The 27,139-nt window shown below is 46.0% G+C and overlaps 1 protein-coding gene across 3 annotated transcripts in view; it reads left to right on the forward strand.

Moving 5' to 3' along the window:
* Positions 1-20,822, forward strand: part of ATP2A2 (ATPase sarcoplasmic/endoplasmic reticulum Ca2+ transporting 2) — a 51,836-nt gene extending 31,014 nt beyond the window's left edge. The window contains exons 7-21 of one of the 3 annotated variants that reach the window (XR_013226372.1): positions 16-101; positions 957-1,421; positions 4,790-4,878; positions 6,540-6,642; positions 8,061-8,192; positions 8,306-8,428; positions 8,681-8,899; positions 10,008-10,343; positions 10,717-10,937; positions 11,819-12,021; positions 12,680-12,765; positions 13,040-13,173; positions 14,184-14,301; positions 14,441-16,257; positions 19,879-20,822. Coding sequence is in view for 2 of the 3 variants with exons in the window: in XM_077308893.1 (XP_077165008.1) it covers positions 16-101; positions 957-1,421; positions 4,790-4,878; positions 6,540-6,642; positions 8,061-8,192; positions 8,306-8,428; positions 8,681-8,899; positions 10,008-10,343; positions 10,717-10,937; positions 11,819-12,021; positions 12,680-12,765; positions 13,040-13,173; positions 14,184-14,301; positions 14,441-14,710 (2,585 nt within the window). In the remaining variant the exon portion in view is untranslated. Of the gene's footprint in view, positions 1-15; positions 102-956; positions 1,422-4,789; positions 4,879-6,539; positions 6,643-8,060; positions 8,193-8,305; positions 8,429-8,680; positions 8,900-10,007; positions 10,344-10,716; positions 10,938-11,818; positions 12,022-12,679; positions 12,766-13,039; positions 13,174-14,183; positions 14,302-14,440; positions 16,370-19,878 lie in introns of those variants that run through there. The other 2 variants (XM_077308894.1, XM_077308893.1) reach the window with 2 other exon arrangements.
* Positions 20,823-27,139: the final 6,317 nt, after the last annotated feature.

Here is a 27,139-nt window from a genome sequence, read left to right on the forward strand (position 1 = left end):
TGTAACCTTTTCTAGGTGAATCCGTGTCTGTAATCAAGCACACAGACCCCGTGCCTGATCCTCGTGCAGTGAATCAGGACAAGAAGAACATGCTCTTTTCTGTAAGTGAATGATTAAACACATGTTCTGTGTGTGGGTGTGTGCATTATTAAGAGAATAATCTGCAGCTTTGGCGTCTTTCCTAGTGGAGCTTTTAATCAGCCTTCACCCATTTCATCTAGGATAGGTGATGCAGGAAGTGTTTGCAATCTCTTTTTATATAAATGATTACATTTTTGTGGGACTAAGTGAGCAAGCTTGAAGTAGCCTGTAGATGTAGTCTTCCATTATAATAACTCCTGACTACTTAGACCCATTCACTCAAAGCAAGAGCTTTGATGCTTGAAGGGAGGATAGACCAATTAAAGAGGTCCATTTTTGAAGGTTGATGGATTCAGGAGGGTATGATTAGCCAAATCCTTGTCCACCCTATCAGACTCTTGCTGCACCCTTAAAAGTTTTTACAGTGATAGCACCAAGATGCTGGAGTCTGCGCTTTGCACTTTTACTGCAAAGCACTGGCTACGGTAAGCGAACATGAAGTTGCGTTACATGGAGTGAAACCAGTGAACTCTCTGACTTCCTACTGACTTCTTTGGCTAGGAGCAGCACTCTGGGGTCCTGGCTCAAAATTGCCCGCTGCATTCTGTGGCATCTGTTTTAACTGTAGAGTGGGAACTGAGATTTGGGGCCTTGTAGGCACATGTGCAAGGTAAGCGCCGTACCACTTAGCAATGGTCCTCAGAAAGTGAACAATGGTAAAGGCAAAAGGACAAGTTCAAGCCCATTTGCATGTCTGTTCGGTGGCTCTGAAGCCTTGCATTATGCCTCTGCTTGAGATCTGTGGATGTAACTTGATGCCCAATTTCTTTGCATTACATGATTTGCTTCAACACTGCTCCCCTTTCTTGATTTAGGGTACGAACATTGCTGCAGGCAAAGCCATGGGTGTGGTTGTGGCAACGGGGGTAAACACCGAAATTGGCAAGATTCGTGACGAAATGGTAGCCACTGAGCAAGAGAGGACCCCGCTCCAGCAGAAACTGGATGAATTTGGGGAACAGCTGTCAAAGGTCATCTCGCTCATATGCATTGCGGTGTGGATAATCAACATTGGTCACTTCAACGATCCGGTCCATGGTGGCTCTTGGATCCGGGGGGCCATTTACTACTTCAAAATTGCTGTTGCCCTGGCAGTGGCTGCGATCCCCGAAGGTCTGCCTGCTGTCATAACCACCTGCTTGGCTCTGGGAACCCGCCGAATGGCCAAAAAGAATGCTATTGTTCGAAGCCTGCCATCCGTGGAAACCCTGGGCTGCACTTCAGTCATTTGCTCAGACAAGACTGGCACTCTCACCACCAACCAGATGTCTGTCTGCAGGGTAAGGGTGAAGTTTAATGTATATGTGTGTCCCTTTGCCCAGTTGATCTGAAGTCTCAGGCTGGGTTGCCGGCAGCATGCCAATGACACCCAGCTGAATCCATTGATGAACGCCATCCAGCTACACCCCCTGAACTCCAAGCCAAATGCCTGGAGACTGTGGCAGATTGGCTCAAGCAGAGTTGGTGAAGCTAAATCCAGCTGAGACAGAGGTCCTCTGGCTGGGCCAGCATGCTCCAGATGGGCCGTCACAACTCCCAGCTCTCAACAGATCCCATTTAACAATTGCAGAGACCGTTGTGAGCTTGGGTGTGATCCTGAATATGCCTCCTTACTTATGGAGGGCCAGGTCACAAATGTTGTGTGCCAGATGTTCTACATCTCTGCCAGGCCCAACAATTGGCGCCCTGTCTGTCTGTAGCTGATCTAGCCACTTCACTGTGATCCATGCTGCAGTCATGTCCACACTGGATTATTGTAACTCACTGTATGTAGGCTGCCCCTGAGAAATATGTGCTGCCCCAGAAAGAATGGGTCTATAGGTCTACTGTTGTTTGCTGCACAGGTAGTGTCCTTCAGGATTCAGTGGCTTCTGTCTCTTCCATTTCTGTTCAGTCCTGGGGTCAGCTTGGAGTAATAAGAGTGCCTTGACCCACTCAGCTGGGATAAAGTAAGTGTCTCAGGGGGACACTTTTCCAGGCTGCAAAAGCTTCCTACCTTAGTTGCCTAGAAGTTATTCCTGTTGTTGCAGGACACCAGTCAATATAGCCTGATAGAAATGGCAGTGTAGCACTGCTCCATTTTAGCCTTTTCCAAAAGGCTCTGAAGTTTTTGGGTTATTCCATATTAAAAGTGCTCTCTAAGATCAGAGAAGGTGAAGGTAAAAGCTGGAAGAGCCATGAACATGAGTAGGCAAGCCCCTCTGGGCAGTCCTTCTGTTTTTGCAACTTTGACGACTTCTGATAACATTTGTGCTTTAGATGTGGTCCAAATTCAAAAATCAGATGCGTCATCCGAGTTGGTGAAAGAAACAGCATTCTGACTAGATTCCCAAGGTCACCTTCAAAGCTAGCCACTTCATTCTGAGCAGGGCAGCCAGCTTTGTTTCTCTTCCTTGAGAAAGCTATTTTGAATGCTAATTGAGCTACAAATTGTAGCATTCTTTACCGGTTAAGCAAAACTATTCATTCTCAATCTGTTGTGCCTCACTCGCAGCTTGAAATTCTGAGCAGGAATTTAACAGGGGCACAAAGTGAGAAGCAGAATTCAAATTAAAGGATTTTTTTTTTGGTCTAAATGGGCTGAAGCATTAGATTGTATTGTATGACCTTACATAATTTTCTTCAGCATTGCTGGGCCACAGCTGAATTTCATTTGAGCAAAATAAATCTGTCTTATTTGTGTGTCTGTGTGTAGCTTTTAAAAGAAACGCTCTAGGTTGTGGGTCTGTTCAAAACAATAGCCATTTGCCTCCACCTTTTCCTAACTTGCTGTTTACTTGGTATTGCTCCCTTGTCTTGCACAGACTGCTCTAGTGTTTCTGACTTTGGGACACAAAGCAGTTGCTCATCTGTATTCCGGAGGAGGTTACTTGCAGGGATATTGCATAACTGCCCAGTTTTTCAAGGAGGTAGATGCCAAAAAGCAGAAAGGTTCCCTGGAACCCAAGTTTTCTTCTTTCGAAGAGAATCTCTCTTACAAAGTAATATTGATCTGTTACTTTGCTTGCATTCTTCTAGACTAAGGGAAAAGCATTTCTGATCCCCACCCCTTATGGAATGGGGGTCTTTTGTTACTGTTTCTATCGGGTTGATGAGGTAATGCAGAGAGGTTTGGTTGCACATTTTTGGAAGGATGCCTAAGCCCATAAAAGCAGTAAAGCAAGATTTGCCTGTATACAAGTAGAGGCTGTCTCCTTAGGAATCTTCTGCAGAAGTAGTCCTAGGGGATGGTTTTCTGCATTGTGGTCAGGTGCCAAACTGTAGCTAGTCCAAGCTGGTGTATATTTGTAAATCCTTGAACATTCCACGGAGCAAGCTTTAAAGGACACTCACTGCAGTCTCCTAAATGTTGCAAGTCCTTATAAAAAGGTTATTTCTCAGTAGTGGGCATGTGCATATGTGTGTTCTGCCTTGGTCCTCAGGGTCATTATGCATTTCCAAGATGGACATAGTCTTCTGGTCAATACATTCAGTGGCTTGGTTTTGTTCTCTCCTCTTTCTGCTTCTCTCATTCTTGAGTTCTGCTACTGTTTCTGGGGGCGGAGGAGTCCTTCCCATCTTCTTAAAAATACCCACTTTTCCAATCCAAGGCTCACCTTCCTTTCCTTCTGATTCTCCTGTATCTCATTCCTTGTTACTCAGTTCCTAGCCACCCTTCCTTGTCCTGTATAATGTATATGCTCTCTTTTATCCACATTCTGAGGATCATCATACTAGAAGGAATATTAACCAGATCTCCAGGAGCACAAGACTGGAATCCTGTAGCTTGGATGCAGACCCAAATTGTTCTGGGAGTCTGGCACCCACCTGAGTTCTTTGCTTGATCCAAAAGGGAAGAACTCCAATACCTTCCTGGAATTGATTGGGAACATAAATCCAAACAAATACACTGTGGCCTTGGCTTAGTGTTTCTGCATTTTAGTGGATTACCAAGAACTGAATTTGAAATATATGTTTTAAAAAATTGTTTGAGAACTGTGTGGTGGCAGAAGAGGTGATGGGCACGGGCATTGAAGGAATGATTGAGTACGAAGGTCACTACAGAGGCATTAAGGGAAAGGAATATGTAACATTGCACAGAAATTTCACCCCCTGAATTGAAACGTATTTCACTCATTGCCAAACATACTTAAATCTCTCCATGAGGGCTAAAATGTGGGGCTTTAAAATTATACTTCCTGTGTTTTCTTTAAAAAACCCAAAGATGAGATATGCAATGTTATATAAAGCTAGGGGTACTAATGCTAAAGTTACCTTGCTTACAATGCAGAGCATTTGCATCCTGGTTAAAAGCACGCGTCAACTCAATTTCTGTAGGTAGAACTTAAGCACCATTATTAGTAATTGTACAAGCAGAAGAGGTGTGCGTAGTCCCCTCCCCAAGTACAGACTAACACTTGTGTTTTGATCAAATGGGAAGGGGGGAGTAATCACAGGGATGAGATGAAAGGGCTGGTTTGTAGTCTTTGACTTTTTCGGATAGTACTGAGACAATGGCTCTACATTGGCCAATTTAACTTTACCTCTTCATGGCTGATAAGAGAACCTTCATTCTTTGAAAGCTTTTTGCCTTTGAGTCTTGGACCGTGTATGAATTCTGAGTTGCTTCAGTTATCGGAACATAATTGCCCCCTCCTTTTTCTTACAGATGTTCATTCTGGACAGAGTGGAAGGGGATAGCTGTTCTCTGAATGAATTTACAGTATCTGGCTCAACATATGCTCCTATGGGAGAAGTGTAAGTATTTGCTAAAGACCTGCCAGATGATGCGCTTACAAGTCTGGCTGCATGCATGGTGGCACCGGGACTTAAAGCTCTAAATGTCCGACAGAAAGGTTTATGCTACAAAATAAGTTTTGTATAAACTTTTAATTGATGACATTTCAGAATGGGTTCAGCCACTGAGGACAACTGAAGCCTTTTGGCAACCTTCCACAAGATTATGACAGGTGGTTGGTGTCTGGACTGTCCATAACAAATGTACCTGTTTACTTTACGCTTTTATCTAAAGATGTGATGTGATGTGGTGATGAAAATCACAAGCTCAGAACAAGCCAACATTTTTGCACATATGTTCTAATGTGCAATCCTTTTGGATGTAGATATTTGTCTGTTTGTTTGTGTTTAGATTTATTCACCATCACTCCTGGACTTCACCAGCTCGTGGTGGTTTACATAAAACCCATAAAACAATAAGAACAATAATAATATCAGATGGCCTAATCCCATCTATTCCCTCCCCCACATACCAGTCCAAACCCACAACACAACCGCCTGCCAACCTCGGGAGAGGCTTCTCCTTCCTGGAGGTTCTGGCTTATGGAGGTCCTCTAGGGGCCTCTAGCGGAGGGATCCATATCTTCCTTAGCCTGGCCTCAACCAAATGGCTGGTGAAAGAGCTCAGTCTTGCAGGCCCTGCATAATCGTAATAGCTCCATCAGGGCCCTCAGCTCTTCTGGGAGCTCATTGTGCCAGGACCAAGAAGGCCCTGGCCCTGGTCAAGGTCAGGCATGCCTCCAAGGGACCGCCAGCACATTCAAACCCACAGAACAAAGAACCCTGCACAGAGGGGGGGGGGCATGAGATAAGCAGTCCCACAAATATGAGGGCCCATGGCTCAGTGGTACAGCAGTATCTGCTTGACATGCAGTGGGCTGTAGGCTCAGTCTCCAGCATCTTCAGTTAAAAGGATCATGTCATAGGGAGACATGAAAGACCTGCCCTGAGATTCTGGGGAGCCGCTGACAGTCCAAGTAGTCAAGACTGACTTTGATCTGCCCTTCACATTGCAGATTCTTTTATGTGGCAATATTCCTTTGTATATCAAGAAAGACCTCCCCCTGAGAGAGGTACCTTTTCAAACCTGTATGATTTCAACTAATGACCTGGGTAGTAACAGGGTAGTAACAGCAAAAGTATGAAGATCTGTAACCATCCCTTATTCGCTTCGTTTACATGGAGTTTTTGGGAAGGAACAAATAAGACGCTCTATGAGGGGCTTCTACAAAATCTTATGAGAAATGTACCACATCTCCTGGTGGGACCTTTGTAGTCATTGAATGTTTTAGGGACTTACAGTATGAGGGATGAGAGTAGGTTGTGGGTTTTCTGGGCTGTGTGGCTGTGGTCTGGTAGTTTGTCCCTGACATTTCAGAGGCAGGACATGGCAAGAAGGGAATTTCCCTGTGCCAAAGTGTGAAATAAAACAACCAAATCAAGGCCAAACAGCCCAGAAAAATCACAAAAGCCAGTTGACTCCAGCTGTGAAAGCCTTTGGCAATTCAGCAAGAAGGTCGTTCTTGCTAAGCGTGTGTTGTCCCGTCAGACGCCAGCAAGTAAACTGTGATATTACATGAGCAACTGGAATGAAAGCCTCACAGCCCATTTGTTTCTGACAGGCATAAAGATGACAAACTCGTCCGATGCTGTCAGTATGACGGCCTTATAGAGTTGGCGACCATCTGTGCCCTCTGCAACGACTCTTCTCTGGATTTCAATGAGGTGAGCCTCTCTTTCCAAAATACGAGAGCAGCAGAAAGAACAAAATGGCTGCTGTTTACAAGAATCAAGTGTACCTTGAGATGTGTCTGAAAAGAAAAGAACTCAAGCTGTTGTCTTCAGTCACAGTGTTCCATGCATGAGTGGCCAGGGACCACGGATGGGAACTAGGTAGTCAGTGTGTTTGTTTTAAAAAACAAATACCCTCCCAGGGTCAATGTTGAGTCTCTATTCAACCAGTGCTCACCACAGGGGACCAGAATAGAAAATCAGTGGCTGGTATGCCAAATGCTTTCCATGCATTCAGCAGTATGGTGAGGAAAGGAAAACACCATTCCTGCTTCTCAAAGGGCATGTCATATGGTGGCAAAGCAGTTTATAAATGCATTGGTATTGTGCTTCCATGGCATTTCCGTTCCAGGGGAGAGGAGAAAGCCAAAAGAAAAAGAGCCAAATGTGCTGGAAGGAGAATGACTTTCTTGATTAGAGGCTGCTAGTGGGGTTGGGAGGAGACGATGTTTGCGTCTTGTGTTCAGAAGGCAAGGCTGTGGCGTGGAAGGGGGCTAGATGTGGGAGCGAATGAACGAGAAGGGGGGGTTGAAGGGAAACTGACCTGCCTGCACCTCTCAGGGTAGAGGCTTGAGAGGATTGATAGGGTTGAGGTGTTCTGACAACTGGATAGGTTTGCTGCTTACTAAACGTTTTGCCAGGATTTAAAAGGCTCAAAGTGTAGCAGATTGTAAACATGTCAAGATGCCGGTGTTTGTTTTAAGTGGCAGTTTGTAAAGAAAAGTAAGGTACAGTTTGGAGAAAGTACCACTTCTACATAAACAGATTTTCTTAAAAATCCAACTCGGTTATGCGAAATACTTTAGGAAACATGTTGTTTTACCAAGACCCTTGCAGATAGGATTGCCAACCCCCTGGTGGCACCTGGAGATCTCCCAGTATTACACTGGATCTCCAGACGTCCAAGATCAGTTCCCCTTGAGAGAAAACAAGGTTGCACTTACCTATAATTGTTTTCATTGAGTGGTCTTCTGTGCAGACACATATCCCTCCCTCCTGCCCTGCTGTGAACTCTCTGGAACCTTAATTTCTGGGAGTCTCCGGTGGTGGCATGGAAGGAACTGAGGGAGTAGTGCCCCTCCTCCTGGTCATGTGACACCAGAAGGAGGAGGGGTGCTCCTCGTCTATTAGAAAGCTTACAAATCTTTTCCACAGCAGGCATGCAACTGCGCAATCCCCATGTGGGGCTGTGCAGAAGCCATGAAGATTAATGGCTGCTTTGAAGGGTGGACTGCAGAAGTCCACCCCCCCCCCCCCAAATCTCCAGTTATTTTCCAACCCAGAGCTTGCAGCCCTGTGACTATTGGTCAATCTGTGGTTATTCTAATATGTTTGGATTATTTTTAATGAAGGCAAAGGGAGTATATGAGAAGGTCGGTGAAGCTACCGAGACGGCCCTCACTTGCCTGGTGGAGAAGATGAATGTATTCGACACGGAGTTAAAAGGCTTATCCAGAATCGAACGAGCAAATGCTTGCAACTCGGTCAGTAGCTCTACAGTGATGTTCACAATGCAGGATCAACTAAGTCTCCCTTTGTGCAAGCTCATTCCAGTGCCATTCTGATAATTCTACTCTTCTTCTCCCTGACCTTCCAGGTGATAAAGCAACTCATGAAGAAAGAGTTCACTCTTGAATTCTCACGAGATAGAAAGTCGATGTCTGTGTACTGCTCTCCAAACAAGCCCAGTCGGACAGCTATGAGCAAGATGTTTGTTAAGGCAAGCATCCTCACGGGGGGTAGCAGTTGGTAATCAGCTCAAAGGCGGCAGCATGGCTCCTGCAGGTTTGCCAAAACAAATTCACAGCACAATCTCACTCCCCTCAATAAATCCAGGTTTAGGTTTTCAGCCCCTGGAGTGAGCAAGCTGCTTTTTCGTGTGTGCTCTAAATGGTTCCGTGGCAGGAAGGCAAATGACTCAACTTGGTTCTCGCCAATGAGGCTAATCGGTTTGTGTATTGTGCTCCCGCAGGGTGCTCCCGAAGGTGTGATCGACAGGTGCACGCACATCCGAGTCGGAAGCACTAAAGTGCCTTTGACGCCAGGAATTAAGCAGAAGATCCTGACTGTCATCCGAGAGTGGGGCTCAGGCCGAGACACTCTGCGTTGTCTAGCTCTGGCAACACACGACAATCCGCCTAGGAGGGATGAAATGAACCTGGAGGATTCGGCCAACTTCATTAATTATGAGGTTCGTTTAGTGTCAGGGTTTTGCTTTGGGCTTCATCTGTGCATAGCAGCAACAAAAGTGTTGTTTTTTTTTATACCCTGCTTTCCACTATCTGAAGGAGTCTCAGAGCAACTTACAATCACTTTCCCTTTGTCTCCCCACAACAGACGCCCTGTGAGATAGGTGGAGCTCTGACAGGACTGCTCTTTGAGAACAGCTCTAACAAGACTGTGACTAGCCCAAAATCACCCAGCTGGCTGCATGCAGAGGAGTAGTAAACCACACTTGGCTCATCAAATTGGAAGCCTCTGCTCTTAACCACTGCACCATGCTGGCTCTCAGTCACAATTCACTCAGCAGAGGGTACTACTATCTGTGCCTACCTCAAAGGGAAGAGTGAAGACCTTCCTTATAAGGCTGCCTGGATGGAGTGTTGCCCCCTTGACTCAAGAGACTTCAGTTCAACTCTGTCTGATCACTGACTCAGTGGCCTTCCCTAGGGCCATTCAGCCTCTGTACTGGATGAGCCATTGGCCTGATCCAACACGGCTTCTCTTTATGTTCTTATGTACAACATGCATATATGATATTTGGTGTCGTGGCTCAGTGGAAGAAGAACTGTTTTTTTTATACCCCACTTTTCACTACCTAAAGAAATCCCCAAAGCAGCTTACAATCACCATTCCCTTCCTCTCCTCACAACAGACACCCTGTGAGGTACGTGGGGCTGAGAGAGCTCTAAGAGAACAGCTCTGCAAGAACAGCCTTAACAGAGCTGTGACTAGCTGAATTTGAATTTTGGTCTTGTACCACATTAGTAAACTGACCTAGCCCAAGGTGACCCAGTTGGCTACATGCAGAGGAGTGGGGAATCAAACCCGATTCTCCATATTAGAATCTACCACTCTTAACCCCCTGCAGCAGGCTTGGCTCTCTCTCTCTCAGGCCTGCTGCTTTGTATGCAGAAGGTCCCTGGAGAGCTGCTGCCAGTGAGTAAGTAGTAATGACATCAATGGACCACGGATACGATTCAGTATAGAGCAGCTCCTCATGTGTCACTGGGCAGCTTAAATGACCGTGCCATAAATGACATAGAAAATATTGACTTGAATTGCCATTCTTATTTTAGACCAATTTGACCTTTGTTGGCTGCGTGGGGATGCTGGATCCCCCCAGGATCGAAGTGGCTTCGTCCATAAAGCTGTGCAGGCAAGCAGGCATCCGTGTGATCATGATAACCGGGGACAACAAAGGGACCGCGGTGGCCATCTGCCGTCGCATTGGCATCTTCGGGGAAGAGGAGGATGTCACCACCAGAGCCTTCACTGGCCGCGAGTTTGATGAACTCTCCCCAGCTGCCCAGAGAGACGCTTGCCAAAATGCCCGCTGTTTTGCCCGCGTGGAGCCTTCCCACAAGTCTAAAATTGTCGAATTCCTGCAGTCTTTTGATGAAATCACAGCTATGGTAAGTGTGCTTGGAGACCAATGGCACCTTGTTGCATGAGGAATAATTTTGGTGCTCGAGCAAAGAACAATGTGTGGTTGACATTTATTCAAGGTTAAATCCAGGCAGGCATCTTGCAATATGAAGATAAAGGAGAGGCTGATTGCAGGAATTGCTGAAGGGAGTATGTTTGGGGGTGGGGTTGCTAGAAATGAGCTTCCTTTTCCAAGTTGTCCCCATGCCTTAGCAGAAGTAAGCATGTCCCTGAGCATACATGGAGTTCTTTCCTCTGCCAACCCCACAACCCTCATGCTGGGGAGCCGTGGTTGAAGCAGAGTTAACATTTGGGCATCAGCGTGGTCCGCTGGGTCATCTTTCTCACTCTGTGCTTCAGACTGGTGACGGCGTAAATGATGCCCCAGCCCTGAAGAAAGCAGAGATTGGGATTGCAATGGGCTCAGGCACGGCGGTGGCAAAGACGGCTTCAGAAATGGTGCTAGCAGACGACAACTTCTCGACTATCGTAGCTGCTGTGGAAGAGGGCCGTGCAATCTACAATAACATGAAGCAGTTCATTCGCTACCTCATCTCTTCAAACGTCGGGGAGGTTGTCTGGTAGGTGATGCCAGCGTTAGAACACGAAGAGAACCCTGGGGCCTGTCAAGTCCAGCTCCCCTGGGGACTCAGGGAGGGAACTTTGCTCTGCTTGATGGAAAACTGGGGCGTTTGATATGCAGGGGGGGCTTGAGACAAATCCCGTCCAAAGAAGGTAATCGGGTCACTTGAATAATCCCACCTGTCAAGATGGGAGACCACCACACCAGAGCCCATCCTTTTGATTTGTGTTCTTGGTATGATTTCTGACCCAGAGTCTTTGTCATCTCGAAGCCAGAAAGCTTTTATGCATGAATGCTTATTCTTCACAATTATTTTGTCTGTGGTGTATGTAGCTTCCCACCCTGCCATGGGCAGGACTGAAGTTCTTTCAGCCACCTTCTGGGCCACAATACGCTAATGCTAAAAGCTGGAGGACAGACGCTCACTGGGCCCTGCAGAACCCTAGCCTGTTGTTGTGGTTAAAAGCGTCGGCCTCAGCCTCTAATCTGGCGAGCCGGGTTTGATTCCTCCCTCCTCCACATACAGCCGGCTGGGTGTCCCTGGGCCAGTCACAGTTCTGAGAGATGTTCCCACAGAGCAGTTCTGTCAGGCTCTCTGAGCCTCACCTTCCTCACAGGGCATCTGTTGCGGGGAGGGGAAGGGATGGCGAATGTAAGCCACTTTGGGTCTCCTTTGGGTAGTGAAGAGCAGGGTCTAGAAACCAACTCTTCTTCTCTAATGGGATGGGTTGTGTCACACTGAGATAGATGGACATGTGGAAAGCCTGAGCCGGACCTCTTACCTGGGACAAGAAAAGAGTCTTGGATGCAGTTGTGTTATTGTTACAGTGTGTACTAACAGGATGGGGGGTAATCTTGTGTGGTTTTTGTTTGTTGTAGTATCTTCCTGACTGCTGCTCTGGGTTTCCCTGAAGCTTTAATCCCTGTCCAGCTGTTGTGGGTCAACCTTGTGACCGATGGCCTCCCTGCCACTGCCCTGGGATTCAACCCCCCCGATTTGGACATCATGGACAAACCCCCTCGCAATCCCAAAGAGCCCCTGATCTCTGGCTGGCTCTTTTTCCGTTATTTGGCCATTGGATGTGAGTATTCACTCTGGCTCTGTGGAGCCTTAGGCAGAACAGAACAGCTGCTTTTCTTCCCTTCCTTTCTCCTCTTGGCTTTAAAAGCATCACAGAATCAGCCCAGTGAATTTCCTCGTGTGCTAGAAATTAGCTAGCGATGCATCCTTGTGTGTGACTGCTGCATCCTTTTCTCCTGGTCTTGATGGTTTTGATACTTGCTTATGTGGCCAGGAACGGGACCACCTCTGCCGTAGTTGTGCATTGATGCCCTTAAGCTTAGTCTTCTAAATCTTTCTTGTCAACCAGCAGTGCTTTGGGCATTGAATTGTCTGACCCACAAAGGATGGTTAGAGGAAGCAGCACACATTGTGTTTAATTTGGGTGCAAGTTACAGATTTCGGGGAGAGTGTGTGTAGATTTGTCATATAAAAAGCTCAGCAATGGCAGCCACAGCTGTTTTTAAAATGAGATGTGATCTTGGACCATGTCCAGTTGTAGTGGATTGGGGGGGGATGGAGATGTAAGTGTGGATCCTTCATTACAGGAAATGAGAAAGGCTACAAGTAACTTATTGTACGGAGGGAAGAGTTCAGGTGAGGTCAGCTAACAGCACAGATGGCCCATTATTCAGCCTGCTAAGACGTCTGTTCTCTCTCTCTCTCTCTCTCTCTCTCAGGTTATGTCGGCGCTGCCACTGTGGGGGCTGCCGCTTGGTGGTTTATTGCTGCTGATGGTGGCCCAAGAATCACCTTCTACCAGCTGGTATGATTTCCCTTTCAGTATTTCAGAGCAGAGCTTACATTTTTCAGAGTTCAGCCAACTTAAGCCCTATTGTTTGAGTGAAAATACCAAGTTCGCAAAAAGCTCCTTTTGAGAGACCACCATTTTTTTAACCTGTGGCAAGATATAGTATGTGCAACTCATCTGATTTTTTTTAACAGTTAAAATGCATTTTAGCTATATTTTTATTATGTAGATTAATCTGCTCAACAAGGCAGCGGTGTTGTTAGACTGACTTGTGATTTGTGCCCTGCAGAGCCATTTCCTGCAGTGCAAAGATGAAAACCCAGACTTCGAAGGGGTCGACTGTGTCGTCTTTGAGTCTCCGTATCCTATGACAATGGCTCTTTCGGTCTTGGTCACTATTGAGATGTGTAATGCCCTCAACAGGTGAGTGTGTTTGAAACGGAAAGCAAAAGGATTTCCTTTGTTTCCGTAGGTCTGCCCTGATTGTTTTCAGACTAAACACCATCGGTTCAGCTGTGTGAGTTTTTAAATGCAGAAAGTCCTGCAGTTAAAATTTAGACATGCCACTGGAGAAATTTGCTAAGATGGAGTTTATGGAATTCATAGGTGACTCGAAAGGATTTTTAATTGGAGAAGAAGTCCAGAATTGGCACAGTGACAGGAAGAGTAGAACTGGTATGCCTCTTGATTATCAGCGGCAAGACAGAAAAAGTTTACCTTGTGTTGCCCTTGAATATCCCCAAAGCTATTGTCTGGTCACTGTTGAGAGATGTAGCACAGTTAGGTATACCTCTAGCCTCACTCAGCATGGAAATGACTGGCTGGGGAGAAGGACGGAATATCTCATGCGCACATACGCCCGCCTTGGTACCTTTGCCACTGCCAAACGGAACCTGGGCCAAGTTTCCGCTGGCAACTGGGCAAGGAGAGACTCTACACCCCAGGGACAATGAAAACCCCCAGCAGCTCAGAATTCTGCTCAGCAGCATTGATTTTAGGAGTGCTGTGGGCACCTGTGGCCTTGCCACCAGCCCACTGAAGAACAGAAGGAAACGGCAGAGCTTGTAGAGGGCTAGTGAGGGAACCAGTCATTTTTCCCATACCCCGGGGTCATCTACATCCATCGCAGCTGAATTACATAGCTTCAGTAGTGGGCTGTTGCTAAATTTGCTGGTGTTTTCTGTAAAAGGGGCTTGGGAGTCCCCAGTTCAGATTCTAGCTTAGCCATGAGTTTATTCCAGCGGCCCAAGCAAAGTGCCACTCACCGCCTGTGTCCCATCTGCAGTGACTGCGTGGCGATACTGATCCACCTGGATGGATGGGTCTCAAAAGCACGATATGCATGAACATTTGTAGCGTCTTAGATGTACCGTAGGCCTAGTTTTGGTTACGTGTCAAGGAACAAAGCCTCACCTCCACACTGCTTCTTGCAGCCTCTCAGAGAACCAGTCCTTGCTACGGATGCCTCCCTGGGAGAACGTCTGGCTGCTGGGTTCCATCTGCTTGTCCATGTCTCTCCATTTCCTCATCCTCTATGTGGAGCCACTGCCAGTAAGTTTGCGAAGACACCTCTCGGGGAGAATCTCAAGGCCAAGCCCTTCTTCCCATTCACCTCTGGGGCGTCTTGTTTTGCCCCCTAGCCAGGTCAAGAAGCCATTAATACTTCTTGTTTTTCCCTTCTGCCCCACAGCTGATCTTCCAAATCACACCCCTGAATCTGACCCAGTGGCTGATGGTGTTGAAAATCTCGCTGCCCGTCATTCTGCTGGATGAGACACTTAAATTTGTGGCGCGTAACTACTTAGAGCCTGGTAAAGATAGTCTGCCGCCTGCCACCAAACCGCGCCCTCTGTCCGCATGCACTGAAGGGATTTCGTGGCCGTTTGTGCTCATTACCTTGCCCTTGGTTATCTGGCTTTACAGCACAGACACTAACTTTAGTGACATGTTCATGTCTTGACCTGAAGCGATAACCGTTTGACAGAGAGATGTTTAACTTAAATCAATCTTTTTTTTTTTATTGTTTAAAGCAACTGTCTTATTCTGCTGAATTTTCACATGAACGTATTTGCCGGTGACTGAGGTTTCATATTCCTAGATTTTTGGGTTTTCTTATTTTTTTTCCCTGACTCCAGTAGGGGAGCAGTATTTCCCCCCCCCCCTTTTATACACAACTAGGGTGTCCATTGACATGTACAGAGAAATTAACACTATTTTATGCAAATATTTTTTGTAGAGGAGAAGCATGTACAGTGTTCTGTTTAATAGTTAACCCATCCTTGTAAAAACAACAGACTAGTGTTTTGCGGGGCTGGGGGGGTGGGATGCCAGTGGACACTATTTAGCAAACTTCAATTGGTAGCAGATTTTAGGGAATGAATTTTTTTTGTTTTTTTGCGTGTCTCTTTTTTCCCCCCTTTTCAAACTAAAAGCATGCAGTTGTGTGTGTGCATTCTGCATGGTCATCTAATATTAATTTGTCATTCGTTTGGACTTTTTCTGCACTGGGCAGAGTATACTGCTACCTCAGTATTTTTTTCCCTACCCCTCCAACCTTTCTTTTTTTATCTATCTTCTCCTCACCCTTTTCGATATTTTAGGTTCTGACTTAATTTTGTTTACACCCATCTTAACAAGAGGTATGTCTATTCTTGCTAGTGCAGAAAATAACCATTCCAGGTACAACCTGTCGATGTTGTATGGTGGTGTTTTCCACCCCCATCTCCCCTTAACACAAGTAGGGATTTTTTTTTAAAACAAAGATTATTTATTTAAATGTCTTATTTTTATTGTAACACCATACCATTGTTTCACCAGCATTGCCTGTTCCGGGAGGGTGGGGGAGAAACAGAAAGGGAGGGAGATGACTACCTGGATGGACTTCAAGCAAGGAGTAAAAAAAATAAATAAAAACCTTATTTTTTATTGAGCAATTTCTATGGATGTCTTTTCATTAAGCCCTAGGAAACGGAGTTCCTTTTTAATTACCAAGGGTTTTTTGTTTTGTTTTTTGGCATGTGTCAAATTCCCTTGTGGGTTTTTGTTTGTTTGTTTGATTGGTTTTTACATCTGAGCATTTGGTAATGGGACCTGGAAACAAACAACTCAAATTTACACAGCTGGAGTTTTCGCTGGTTCTTTCTTTTTTCTTTTTTTTTTCTTTTTGTTAAACCTCTAACTGTCAGTGACACATCTAGGAGCATAGTCTGCTGGCCACATGCTTCTAGCCTGATGTGGAAAAGTAACCAAGTTTCTGTGTGTATGTGTGTGCGTGTGTGTGTTTTGTAAAATCTGTAAATACCACATGACCAAATGAACATATGTATAGAACTATTTTTTATTTTTAATGTGGCACTAACCACCATCATTCTATTAAGATAAATGTTAGCGCATGATGTCGTGTTTTTCCCCTCCAAATTGAGTCCTGTACCAACAATGTGTAAGTTCATTAACAGTCCTAACTGTGTGGTGTTTCTCTCCAATGCCTTCCAACATTCATCGACTGAAGTGAGTATTTCTTTTCCATTTCACCATTCCAGTGGTGATGTGCTTTTTTTTAAAAAAAGGAAAACGTATATGCTGTACACATGTCAAAGAATAAATGCGAATTTTTCTTCCATCCCATGCTGCGTTCTGTCAGATATTCTGCTGTGCTACATTATTATCACCACTCTTTACACCAGGGATAGTCAAACTGCGGCCCTCCAGATGTCCATGAACTACAATTCCCATGAGCCCCCTGCCAGCATTCGCTGGCAGGGGGCTCCTGGGAATTGTAGTTCATGGACATCTGGAGGGCCGCAGTTTGACTACCCCTGCTTTACACTCTTGCATCCCATAGCAGAAGGCCCCAATGACTTGAAGCATGAGGGGGTTGTGCCCGCAGTGTCTCGCTACTTAATCCTTAGAACTGACCTAGTGGGAGCAGTGCCCCAAGAGGCTCAGAAGACTGCGGCTTTCGTTCTGAAATTGCAGTTCTCAAAACGCTGTGTGGCAGGAGCTAAGGACCTTGAGTCAAAGCCTTCTGATGATGGGAGCCAACTCCGATACAGACGTGCAAAAGTTCTGGACCTTCTTATGGATTTCTTTGCAGTTTAGCGGTGGCCAGGTTGCCACGTGTCAAGTCTGAAAGCTTTGATCTGTTTTTCAATCCCAGCTCCTTGAACAGTTGTGGCTTTCCCTTGGGTCTGTGGACTTGGGGAGCAGGAGATGCAAGTTAGAAAGGCAGGTCCAACTCGTATGGCAGAGCCAGGTCTGTGGGCCTCCTCGCTTGATCTGGAATGGCTACACAGCCCCTCTCTGCCCATCCCATTGGCTAGCCACCCACAGTCTACCAGCTCTCACAGCTTCATGCAGCAACCCTTCCTCTGACCTACTTCACACGCAAAAACATTCAGAGCTCAAAACTACACACAGTCTGCCAGGATGTGATCCATTCCTTCACTTTATTCCCCTGCATGTGGGGCTCAAGGCAGTCTCTTTGACTCTTTAACATTATGACCTTTGCTATGGAGACCTGTTTTAAGAAGCGAGGGCAGCAAAAACGTATAGGCGTAACCACGCTATGAAGAGACCCCATCGGTGCTCATTGGGGTGTTTGGCTGGGTACTTAAACTGGCCTTCCAAACGTGGGGGCTTGACCAGCAGTGAGCTTCCCCTCTGTCAAACATTTTGGTTTTACTTTTATGGATCTGGATTTCTCTAGAAGTTCTCTTTCGAGGTATGCCAGTTATAGGATTTAGAGGGTCAGGGTTAATTCTCCCATGCATATTTCTTAGTAGTAGCCCTTGCTGATCTGGTCCCCGTTTATCATGCTAATGGGCTGCGCCGAACACGGATTAACAGGCATTAGTTTGTGCTTCCCTCATTTCACACAAAAGTGAACTCCTGACAGTCCTAAGGTATCTCCTGTTCATGCCCCCCTTTCTCAAATAAAAGAGCCTTGCCGGAAGGCAGTTTGCAGTATAGATGGACAGGATATGGGAATGGTTCTCTGAGCTCACCATGTAAAGGTTAGGGATTCCTTCAACAAGTAGGGGTGCTCCTGTTGGGAGACTCTTCTTAATGTTTTGGTGTACACAGTCTAGCTTCTGAACTCAGCCTTTCAGATGTCTTGCTGTGAGACGTCAAGGAACTATGTACAGGTTTAAAGACAGCTGCACAACACCAGCCCCTGCTGAGGAGTTAGGGGGTCTAGGAGAGCCACTGCTAGCTGGCTAATAATGCTGGGCTAAGAAGCCAGTGGTTTAATGAGCGACAAAGGAGATTCACATGCCTATTTTTTTCTGAAGCATTTCTGCCTATTGGTGTAAGAATACACATAGCTAGCTGGGTCAATGGTCATAGGAAAGCATAAAGCAATTGTGAGTGTTGATAGGAGCAATTTGCAAGCCCCCCCTTGTTTTTGAAAGCGGCCGCAGCCACTGGCTGCGCCCTCCTCATCTTCTGGCAAGTCACAACCATTTGCATTTGACAAGGCGTGCCAGAAGATTTGTCCCACATGAAAAAGAATCCGTATCCATTGGGCAGGTGGTCCTTAACATGTGGTGATAAAATGCAGTACAACAGCCGCAGAGCACCCCTCATAGAGGTGATCAGGTCCCTGGAAGAATTAAGGGAGAGAAAGGGGCGATTCCAGGATGGGTGAGGCATAGGTAAAACCACCCAAATTGTCTGTCCTTGCACCTGTCTTGTTGATTTCTTGCACTTCTTAATCATTGTTTCCCTAATCTCTGCTAGTTGCATCTTTTTTTTTAATTAACAGTCTGAATCAAGATACCAGCATACTTTTTAACACAAACTCCATGGGGTTGGGGGAGCCAGAAATTCCACAAAAGCAGCCACATATATAATAGCTGAGACTTTCCCTCATCACTGCTGGCATTTTCGGTGGGGAAAGCCTGTCCAGGATATAACCACTTGGTGGCTACCAGCCCATGGTCTCTGTGTTTATACACAGTGGATTTTTTTAAAGGGACTTGGGGAATCTCTTTGGAGGAAGAAGAAAGCAAGATCCTGTACTCTTGGCTGCTATGCACACAATACTTTTTAGAAATTTCCCCAGTGCTTCTTATTGTCTAAACTAGTAACACTAGTCCTTTAAATGGACTTAGCACCTGGAAAATCCAGGTACAATTACTAGAATTTGACTTGCCAAAAATATACTCAATAATCAAGGAATGCAAAGCACTATTGCTGGGGAGAGGCTAATAGATCCTGGCAGTTTCCTCTTCTGCTCGGGATGCGTAGGAGTAGATCGATAAAGCCAGTCCACCACACCTCCATGTGCACACACCAAGTGTGGCAATTTTTGCGGTAACCAAGTGAAAAGAATTCTCGGGCTGTCTGAAGTTTCCAATGATACATTTAAGATTGTTACAGGTTTCTGGTAGGGTTGACCAAAGCATGCCTATTTCTTAGGGCTGGTCTGTACGGACAAGTACATTGCTTGATATTGCTTGGTTCAGTGTGGCTAAAATGAACAGTGCCAGGTACTGAATGGATCCTCGAATTTAGAATTCCATCCAGTTACTTCATTCCATACATGAAGCCAGAGGAGTCCTGTAGGTGAACGTATGCCCAGCCTACAGTTGGTTCCCATGGCAATAGCAATAAATAAATAAATAAACCCACACCCAAATAATCCACTTTGAGCTCTAGAGGAGAGGAGCTAAGACCCTGGAAATGAAAGGTCCAAAGCAACCTGCTGCAGACAAAGCAATACCTTTTAAGGGAATGCAAGATGCCCTGGACTCTTTTTTCAGTTCCTCCCTTATGCAACAGCTACCAAATCAAGATCTTTGGCATTTGCTTGGTCTCCGATCATCAAATCCTCCGACATAAGCTCCACAGGCTGGGGGAGCTGGGGGTGGGTGGGGAGAGCAGAAGATAATACTGCTTAAACGAATAGTCTCCCGGCTTTTAACTGACTCATGGCTTTTCTATTAACTTGTTTCTCCCACTGGAAAATGGGAGGCCAGTGGTCAAACTTTATTATTTCCTGCTATCTCTGGTGATGCTTTTAGGGATTTTTTTTAATTTTAAGTCTTGCTTTTATTAAGTCCTTTTATCCATCTTTCTAACGAATGTTACCTTTCTCTCTCTCTCTTTCTCTTTTTTCCTTTGCAGCAAAACTGGAGTAATCTCTTAGCCCCAATTTTTGCAGGAACGTAAGGTTAATTTTTGTTGTGTGCATGCGTCTTTAGCCACGCATCTGCCGAAAACATCTGCATGAGTCTTGTAAATGAAAACCGAAGCAAAATTATTTCCCCAGGGAGGGAGGAAGGAAAAAAAATAACTGAAAACTCGTGTTCTGTGAAGGGGGTGTGTGGTGCTCTTAAAGCTTCAATTCATATACAGATCTACAAATGTGCAATATAGTTTTTAACTGATTAAAACAGACCTCTCTGCAAGGAAATTTTTGGGGGTTCTTTGCTGCATGAAGACAACAATCTTCCCTAAACTGCTAAAGCAAGAATTAAAAAAGAGTGGTGATCGGCCAAGTTTTATTCTCTCTTCTTCTTTTTTTTTTCTTTTCCATATTTCGTTGTGTAAAATGTCATAGTTGTACAATATTGGACTGGTAATGCATGCTTTTCAGTTGTAAGTAGCCAATAATCTCTATTGTATCTTAACAGACCACTTTGAAACAGCTCTGTACAATATGCAATTCTATTTATACAGGTTCACTGACAACGGTACTGTTGTTGAATGTTTGAGAAATTGTTTAAAAAACAAAAACCCTTCAGTTCCATAACTTCAGCTTTTTAAAAGAAACAACTATCTCGGCGTGTGCAAACAGACTCCATTTTGCACCGTAACCATGTAACTTATTTAAATCTAAAGCCGTAGACACACATTGGTGCGAGAACACATGTTGTGGGGGGCGTCGTCTCTCGAGAGCGGCACAAGCCCGATCATGAACTTAGTTCCTCAAGCAGCATGTGTGACTCTTTTTTTTTTTTTTAGAAGTTGTAAATAACCTTGGTTGTTCTGATTCAATGCCGACAATATTGACCGTCACATCTACATCCTGGTTTCAGGTAAAATAAACTTATTCTATGATACACAGATGGGGCGTTGTGTGGCTCAACTTACTTTTGCCATCAGTACACGCAAGTCTGTAATTGCCAACTCATTTCCTGGGGTCCATTGACTGTGTTTATTTTATCTTCATTTTTATACCTCCCTGCCTTGCGGCTCTGGTTCACAACATAGTCGGGTACCATATGACGTATTCCCATACGATACAGGATATAACGTGCTCTAAAGATCAGTCTCAATAAAATTGCATCAACGTTGTTAAACATTTAAAACATTCCTGACAGAGCAGTTTCTCAGTGGAACAGGCTTCCTCGGGAGGTGGTGGGTTCTCTATCTTTGGAAATGTTTAAACAGAGTGCGGATAGCCATCTGAAGCTGTGAAGGTTCGAGGGGGGTGACAGGCAACAGTGGATGAGCGATAGGTTTGGGAGTATCCTGCATAGTGCAGGGGGTTGGACTAGATCACCCAGGAAGTCCTTCCAACTCTTGATTCCATGGTTCAGTAGAACAGGCTTCCTCGGGAGGTGGTGGGTTCTCCATCGTTGGAGATTTTTAAACAGGCTAGATAGTCATCGGACAGGAAGGCTGATTCTGTGAAGGCTCAAGGGGGTGGCAGCTGACAGTGGGCGAGCGATAGGGTTGTGAGTGTCCTGCATGGTGCAGGGGGTTGGACTAGATGACGCAGGAGGCCCCTTCCAACTCTATGATTCTATGATTTAACCGTAACTTAACAGATTGGCCAGGCCGTAAATTGACTTCTGATGTACGCAGTGGGCATTTCTGATGGGAGGGGGGGTCTGGAGGGCCCAGTAGATGTTCTCAACTCACTGGCCCCAACCAAGAGCTCCATTTTACAAGCCATGCGGAGTCTCTGCTACCTCCAGCAGAGCCTAGATCTCCACCGGGAGTTCATTCCACCAAGTTGGAGGCCAGGACAGAACCTTATTGGACAGCCAATTGACAGTACAGATTTCTTTTGTAATGTTGCTTCAGCAGCTGTTGCCCCTGCCACAAACGGGTCTCCCTGTGTGACCGAAGGTAAGCTGTGGTGGCCATTTTGTGGCCGGCTCGACACTCTGCGGCTGCCATTTTGGGGTGCCAATTCCGAAGGTGCTGACTAGCTGTCATATTACAAATCATGACGTTCTGGAATTCTGAACTGAACGATGTGAGGTATGAAGGTGGGTTGTGTTTTTTTAGTGATTGTCTTTTATTTTATATATATATAATGGTATCCAAACCCAGCCGTATTGCACTATGACCTTTTGACTGAAGCCTCTATGCCGGAAGAGGGTGGTCACCCCATAAAGCCATGTTGGCGAGGCTTGCCTTACCAACCTCTGGAAGGGGGCCTGGAAATTTCAGCTGACCTCCAGCCTACAGCGATCCTTTCCCTTGGGGAGGAAACGAGTTTTGGAGTGCCGAGACTAGCATGGCGTCCTTACTGAGGTCCCTCCCCAGGAATTCCCCAAACGAGTTAACAGCTGCAGCAGTGGTGGTGAGGCTCATCAGCGGACTTCAAGCAGAGAGATCCGAGTTCCGATCCTTTCACAGCTGAGAGGCAGCGACCAGCCAGGTACACCATGCTGTTGGGAGGCTAGAAATTGGGCGGCGGGGGGGGGGGGGAGAGAAACCCAGCATATGTTGGGAAAGGTGAAGGGAGAAAAATGTGGCTGAAGCATATGGAGAGAGGGAATCAGTTCTTGGATGTGTGTCTTGGGATCCAGAGAGCTGAGTGTCTCCCAACTCTCTCTAAAGCTGAGGTGAATGCCCAAGTCGGTCCATCGTTCAAAGCCTCCTTGAACTCTGGATCGCAGACACCGGTTTCAGCGGGGCCTTCCTCTTTGGCATCCATGTTTGTCTGCCTCTTAGTTCGTTTCCCTCCCAAAGTGCCTCAGGCTACTGGAGCCCTTTCGAACTGCCAGTCACCTTGACCTTTATTGAGCACTCTTAAGGCGGCCATTCTCCCTCCACCGAAATTACCTCACAGATTATCTTGGTGCCGTTTCAATCAAGAGGGGCAGTCTTGGCCCACATTATAGGATATACTGGAAATTGGGATGGGGGATCACTTTTAAGAGTGTTTGTTTGGAACGCTTCCGGCCCTAACGAGCCTTACAGCCAGTTGTGGTCAGCTGGCCGAGTTGTGCCCAGCTGGGAACTGTGGCCTGCTCTTATTTTAAAGTCGTGTTGTGGCTTTTTTGAATGGTTTGCTGAGGAATGAGGTAAACTTAATTATTTTATTGACCGCGAAACACCTCAAGCACCGGAAAGGTCTCCCTGACAGGTATTTTTTGGGGTCTTGTGTGAAGGCTCATGGCTCATCCCAGCTCGGCAGGCCGAGGACTGATCAAGCATGTCCGGCTTGGGGATGGACAGTCTGAAAACTGAGCACCGAAGTCCGACAACAAAAGTCCGAGGTCGTTTTCCACCTCATCCTTGCCGGGACGATCGGCTCGAGAGCATTGGCAGCGGACGTCAAATCCAGGGGTAGTCAAACTGCGGCCCTCCAGATGTCCATGAACTACACTTCCCAGGAGCCCCTGCCAGCATTCGCTGGCAGGGGCTCCTGGGAATTGTAGTCCATGGACATCTGGAGGGCCGCAGTTTGACTACCCCTGGTCGAATCGCTGTGATGTGGGAATAAAGTGTCCCGAAAACATTGCCGGCTGGAGAATCGCTTGGCTCAGCTGGGCCGCTTGCCGCTCAACAGCTGGAGAGGCTGAGAAATGGTTTGCCGCCTCCCTCCCCCTCACCGTTTTCCCTATTACGGTAGGATTCTTCCGTGTGAAGTCAGCCCAAATCTGGGAAGTTTATAAAGCGGTGAGTCACGGCCCACCGGGCAGCTGACTTCTGCTCCCCCACCCACCCCCCCTTCTCTGGGTAGGGAGTTCATTTCGGAACAGGCCGTCTGACGGCAGCAGCTCTGCCCTTTGAGATAAGGTCTTCCACAGCAGCTTTCCTTGTATGTTGTCAGGAGAGCAGCCAGGGAAACGGCAGTCCACAAGATCGCGCCAATTCTTATGAAGCATCAAGCAGCATGTAGGCTGGCCGCCTACAGACGGAGCTGGACATTCTCCTGATAGCACAGCTCCAGGCTACAGAGATCAGCTTCCCTGGAAAAACAGGCTCCTTGGGGCATCATGACCCTACAGAGATGCTTTCCCACCCCAAACTCAACTCTCCTCAGGAATGATCCACAAAATGCCAGTCCTTTCCCAAACTCGAGTCAACAAACCTTTCCTCTGCTCACAAACGACACCCTGCAAGGTCGGTGAAGCAGAGAGAGCTCTGAGAGGACTGGGACTGGCCCAAGGTCACCCAGCTCGCTGCATGTGGAAAAGTTGAGGTATCAAACACAGTTCTTCATATTAGAGTCTGCCTGTCTTTACCACAACACCACGCTGGTGAAAAACAATGCAATACAAGCACAGCAACCTCTTGTTTACAAAGTATTTTGTGAGGAACTTACTACTGGTTATGGTGTTTAGAAGTGGGATGGTGTAGTGTAGCCCGATCTTGACAGATCTCAGAAGCAGGGCAGGGTCAGCACTTGGAGGGGAGACCAGCATTCCCACTAAGCTGTGGACATGAACACAGGAAGCCAAGCTCAGAAGCAATGTTGCAGCATGCAAGGTCTGACAGTTCTGTTCCACTCAGGATGTGAACCTCTCTGCTTAGAATGGGGGGCATTAAAGAGACAATAAAAAAACCGCTGCTTGCTTATATATACATATGTATATAAGAAGAAGATTTGGGTTTGATACCCCGCTTTTCACTGGCTGAAGGAGTCTCAAAGTGGCTTACAATTCCCTTCCCTTCCTCTCCTTGCTACAGGCACCCTGTGAGGCAGGTGGGGCTGAGAGACACCTAATGTTACTGCTGGGTCAGAACGGCTCTAACAGGGCTTTGACGAACCAAGTTCACCCAGGGGGTCAGCGAATGAACCCCAGCTCCCTGGATTAGAAGTCTCCACTCTAAATCACTCCACCACACGGGCTCAAAGGATGAAGTCTCCAATGAGCCAATCAGGGCATGGGAGGAGATAAACAGAAAAAGACCAGGAAGTTCCTGATCTAACTATGCTAAATACACATCTCTTCCAATGTCCTCTGTAGGGTTTCTTCATATCCTTTTGAATAATGCACAAAACAGATATTGCATTTCCCAACAGTAAGAACCATAAACAACAGTGTGTCTAAATTATATGCGAATGCTAAGTATGATCTATGTGTTTACGTTTATAATTGGAGAGGATGCTTTATTACTGGTATACCCTGAAAAGGCCTCCCAGAAATCTTGTGTTATTGAAATGGAATGGGGCAGAGAGGGGACGCATGCATGCGGCTCTGTAGTTAAATTTCCGGACCTTCCCTTCCTCAAAACCTCGTGCAGGAGCAGCAGCTAAAATCTGAACAAACACACCCAACACAGCAGAATTTTCAATTATCACTGACCTTTCCAAATTCTGGGGAGCAGCCAGGTGATGCTAAAACCGGGAATACTTGAGCACCTTAAAGGTTTGAGAACAACCTTTAACGGGTATCAGGTGTTTAGACACGGTCTATGGCAGGGGTAGTCAAACTGCGGCCCTCCAGATGTCCGTGGACTACAATTCCCAGGAGCCCCTGCCAGCAAATGCTGGCAGGGGCTCCTGGGAATTGTAGTCCACGGACATCTGGAGGGCCACAGTTTGACTACCCCTGGTCTATGGGATGTGATGGCTACTGGCTATCCACAGAGACGGAGGTTTTGCTGGGGAGGTGGGGGGAAAGATTTCACACAAGATTTAACTGTAACTCTATTAAGAATGTTTTTAATATGCCATGAAACCTATCTGCCAGCTTGATCTGGGGGCTTTTGCACGGCCATGAACAATGCCAAGCTCTTGGGCTGGCTGCCAGCACAAGCATCTAACTCCTGCCAGACTCTAAACTTCCTAAGCCAGAGATCCCATCTGGGAAACCGTCCAAGCTCCTGAAAGCTCCCCTAACAATGATGGAGGCTGGTAGCCTCTGTCCTTTCTCAACGCCAGCTTTTAGTTGCTGGTCCGTTTTATCTGTTGGTAAACATTCCCAAACTGACAGGACCAACTGGATATTTAAGTCCAAAGACCGGAGCGATTAACGGAGAAGACATCTCTTTCTAGAAACCTGAAAAAAGCTCCAAGTTTGCAGAAAAATATGAAATATAGGAGAGAAAAATAATTGTTTGTTTGTTTTTAAAGAGAAACACCTGTTGTCAGATCCCAAAGGCCTTTTCTGTCTGTTGTGTCCCAAAAGTTCCTGTAGTATTTTAAAGGTTGATTCCAAACATTTTCATCTGGCTTTGCTTCCAAATGAGGGCACTTTTCATAGCATCCATCTGAAACCATCTTCTAATCAACCTCAGCATAATCCTAAATCACTTTCATATTTTCCAAAATAATGCAGTCCAAATGCATTAGAGGGCTTTTTAAAAATTTCAGTGCTATAACCCTCTAAAACTAGAGAGCTATAGCAAATAGGGTGTTTTTTAAAGATCTTCAGCAACACGTTAGGGAAAATTGATGTGTGGGTTGAAGGACACTGGTGTTGATATGGGGCCGATTTTTGAAAATGTTGCTGTAGCTTCACAACACACACTAATAGACCACGGTCCTCAATAACTGATCCAAGTAATGTGCGTCCATCATGCAAAACAGACATATTTTCCAAAACCTATTTTCTTGAATCATGTGTATATTTGTACAGATCTATAGAGAGCAAATAACTGGCTTGAAGTCACCCACTTAATTTCATGAGAAGGGATTAAATTTTCATTGTCCATCCGCTGCCTCTTTGGCCTAGCCCTATTTCTTTTGTCAAAATATAAAGCCTCGGCAGGTACGTGCCCTTCCTGACTCTAAGCACCGTAAGAAGAGTCATGTATAGCACTGACCAATTATCAATAATCACATTTGTTCCTTGCATAAAAGTGTTTATTTTTGTTCAGGTGATCGCAGCCAATGAGTCACCCCATTTTTCTCTGTTTGGAAATGAGCACTTCTGCATCTGCAGGTACCATTATTCCCACCCACCCCCCAGCTACATGTGGGGGGCAATCAAAGCGTGCGATGCCTACTCACAAGCAAAAGGGCACTTAAAAAAAGAATAAAGAGCACATTCTTCTGAGACCAGGGAACTTGGTTTGCAAGTCCATTAAAACACTTCTAGTGGCGTGTTGGAGGGGGGAAGAAGGGCTGCCGCATAGCTTAATGATGGATTTCATGATGTAAACATCCGTCACTAACTGCAATGAAACTTCCAATGCGCCTTCCGCACAGAGCATTAAAGAGCTATTAAATTCACCATTAGTAGCACTGCAG

The sequence above is a fragment of the Paroedura picta genome, chromosome 13 (assembly GCF_049243985.1).
Source record: "Paroedura picta isolate Pp20150507F chromosome 13, Ppicta_v3.0, whole genome shotgun sequence".
NCBI classification, from domain to species: domain Eukaryota; kingdom Metazoa; phylum Chordata; class Lepidosauria; order Squamata; family Gekkonidae; genus Paroedura; species Paroedura picta.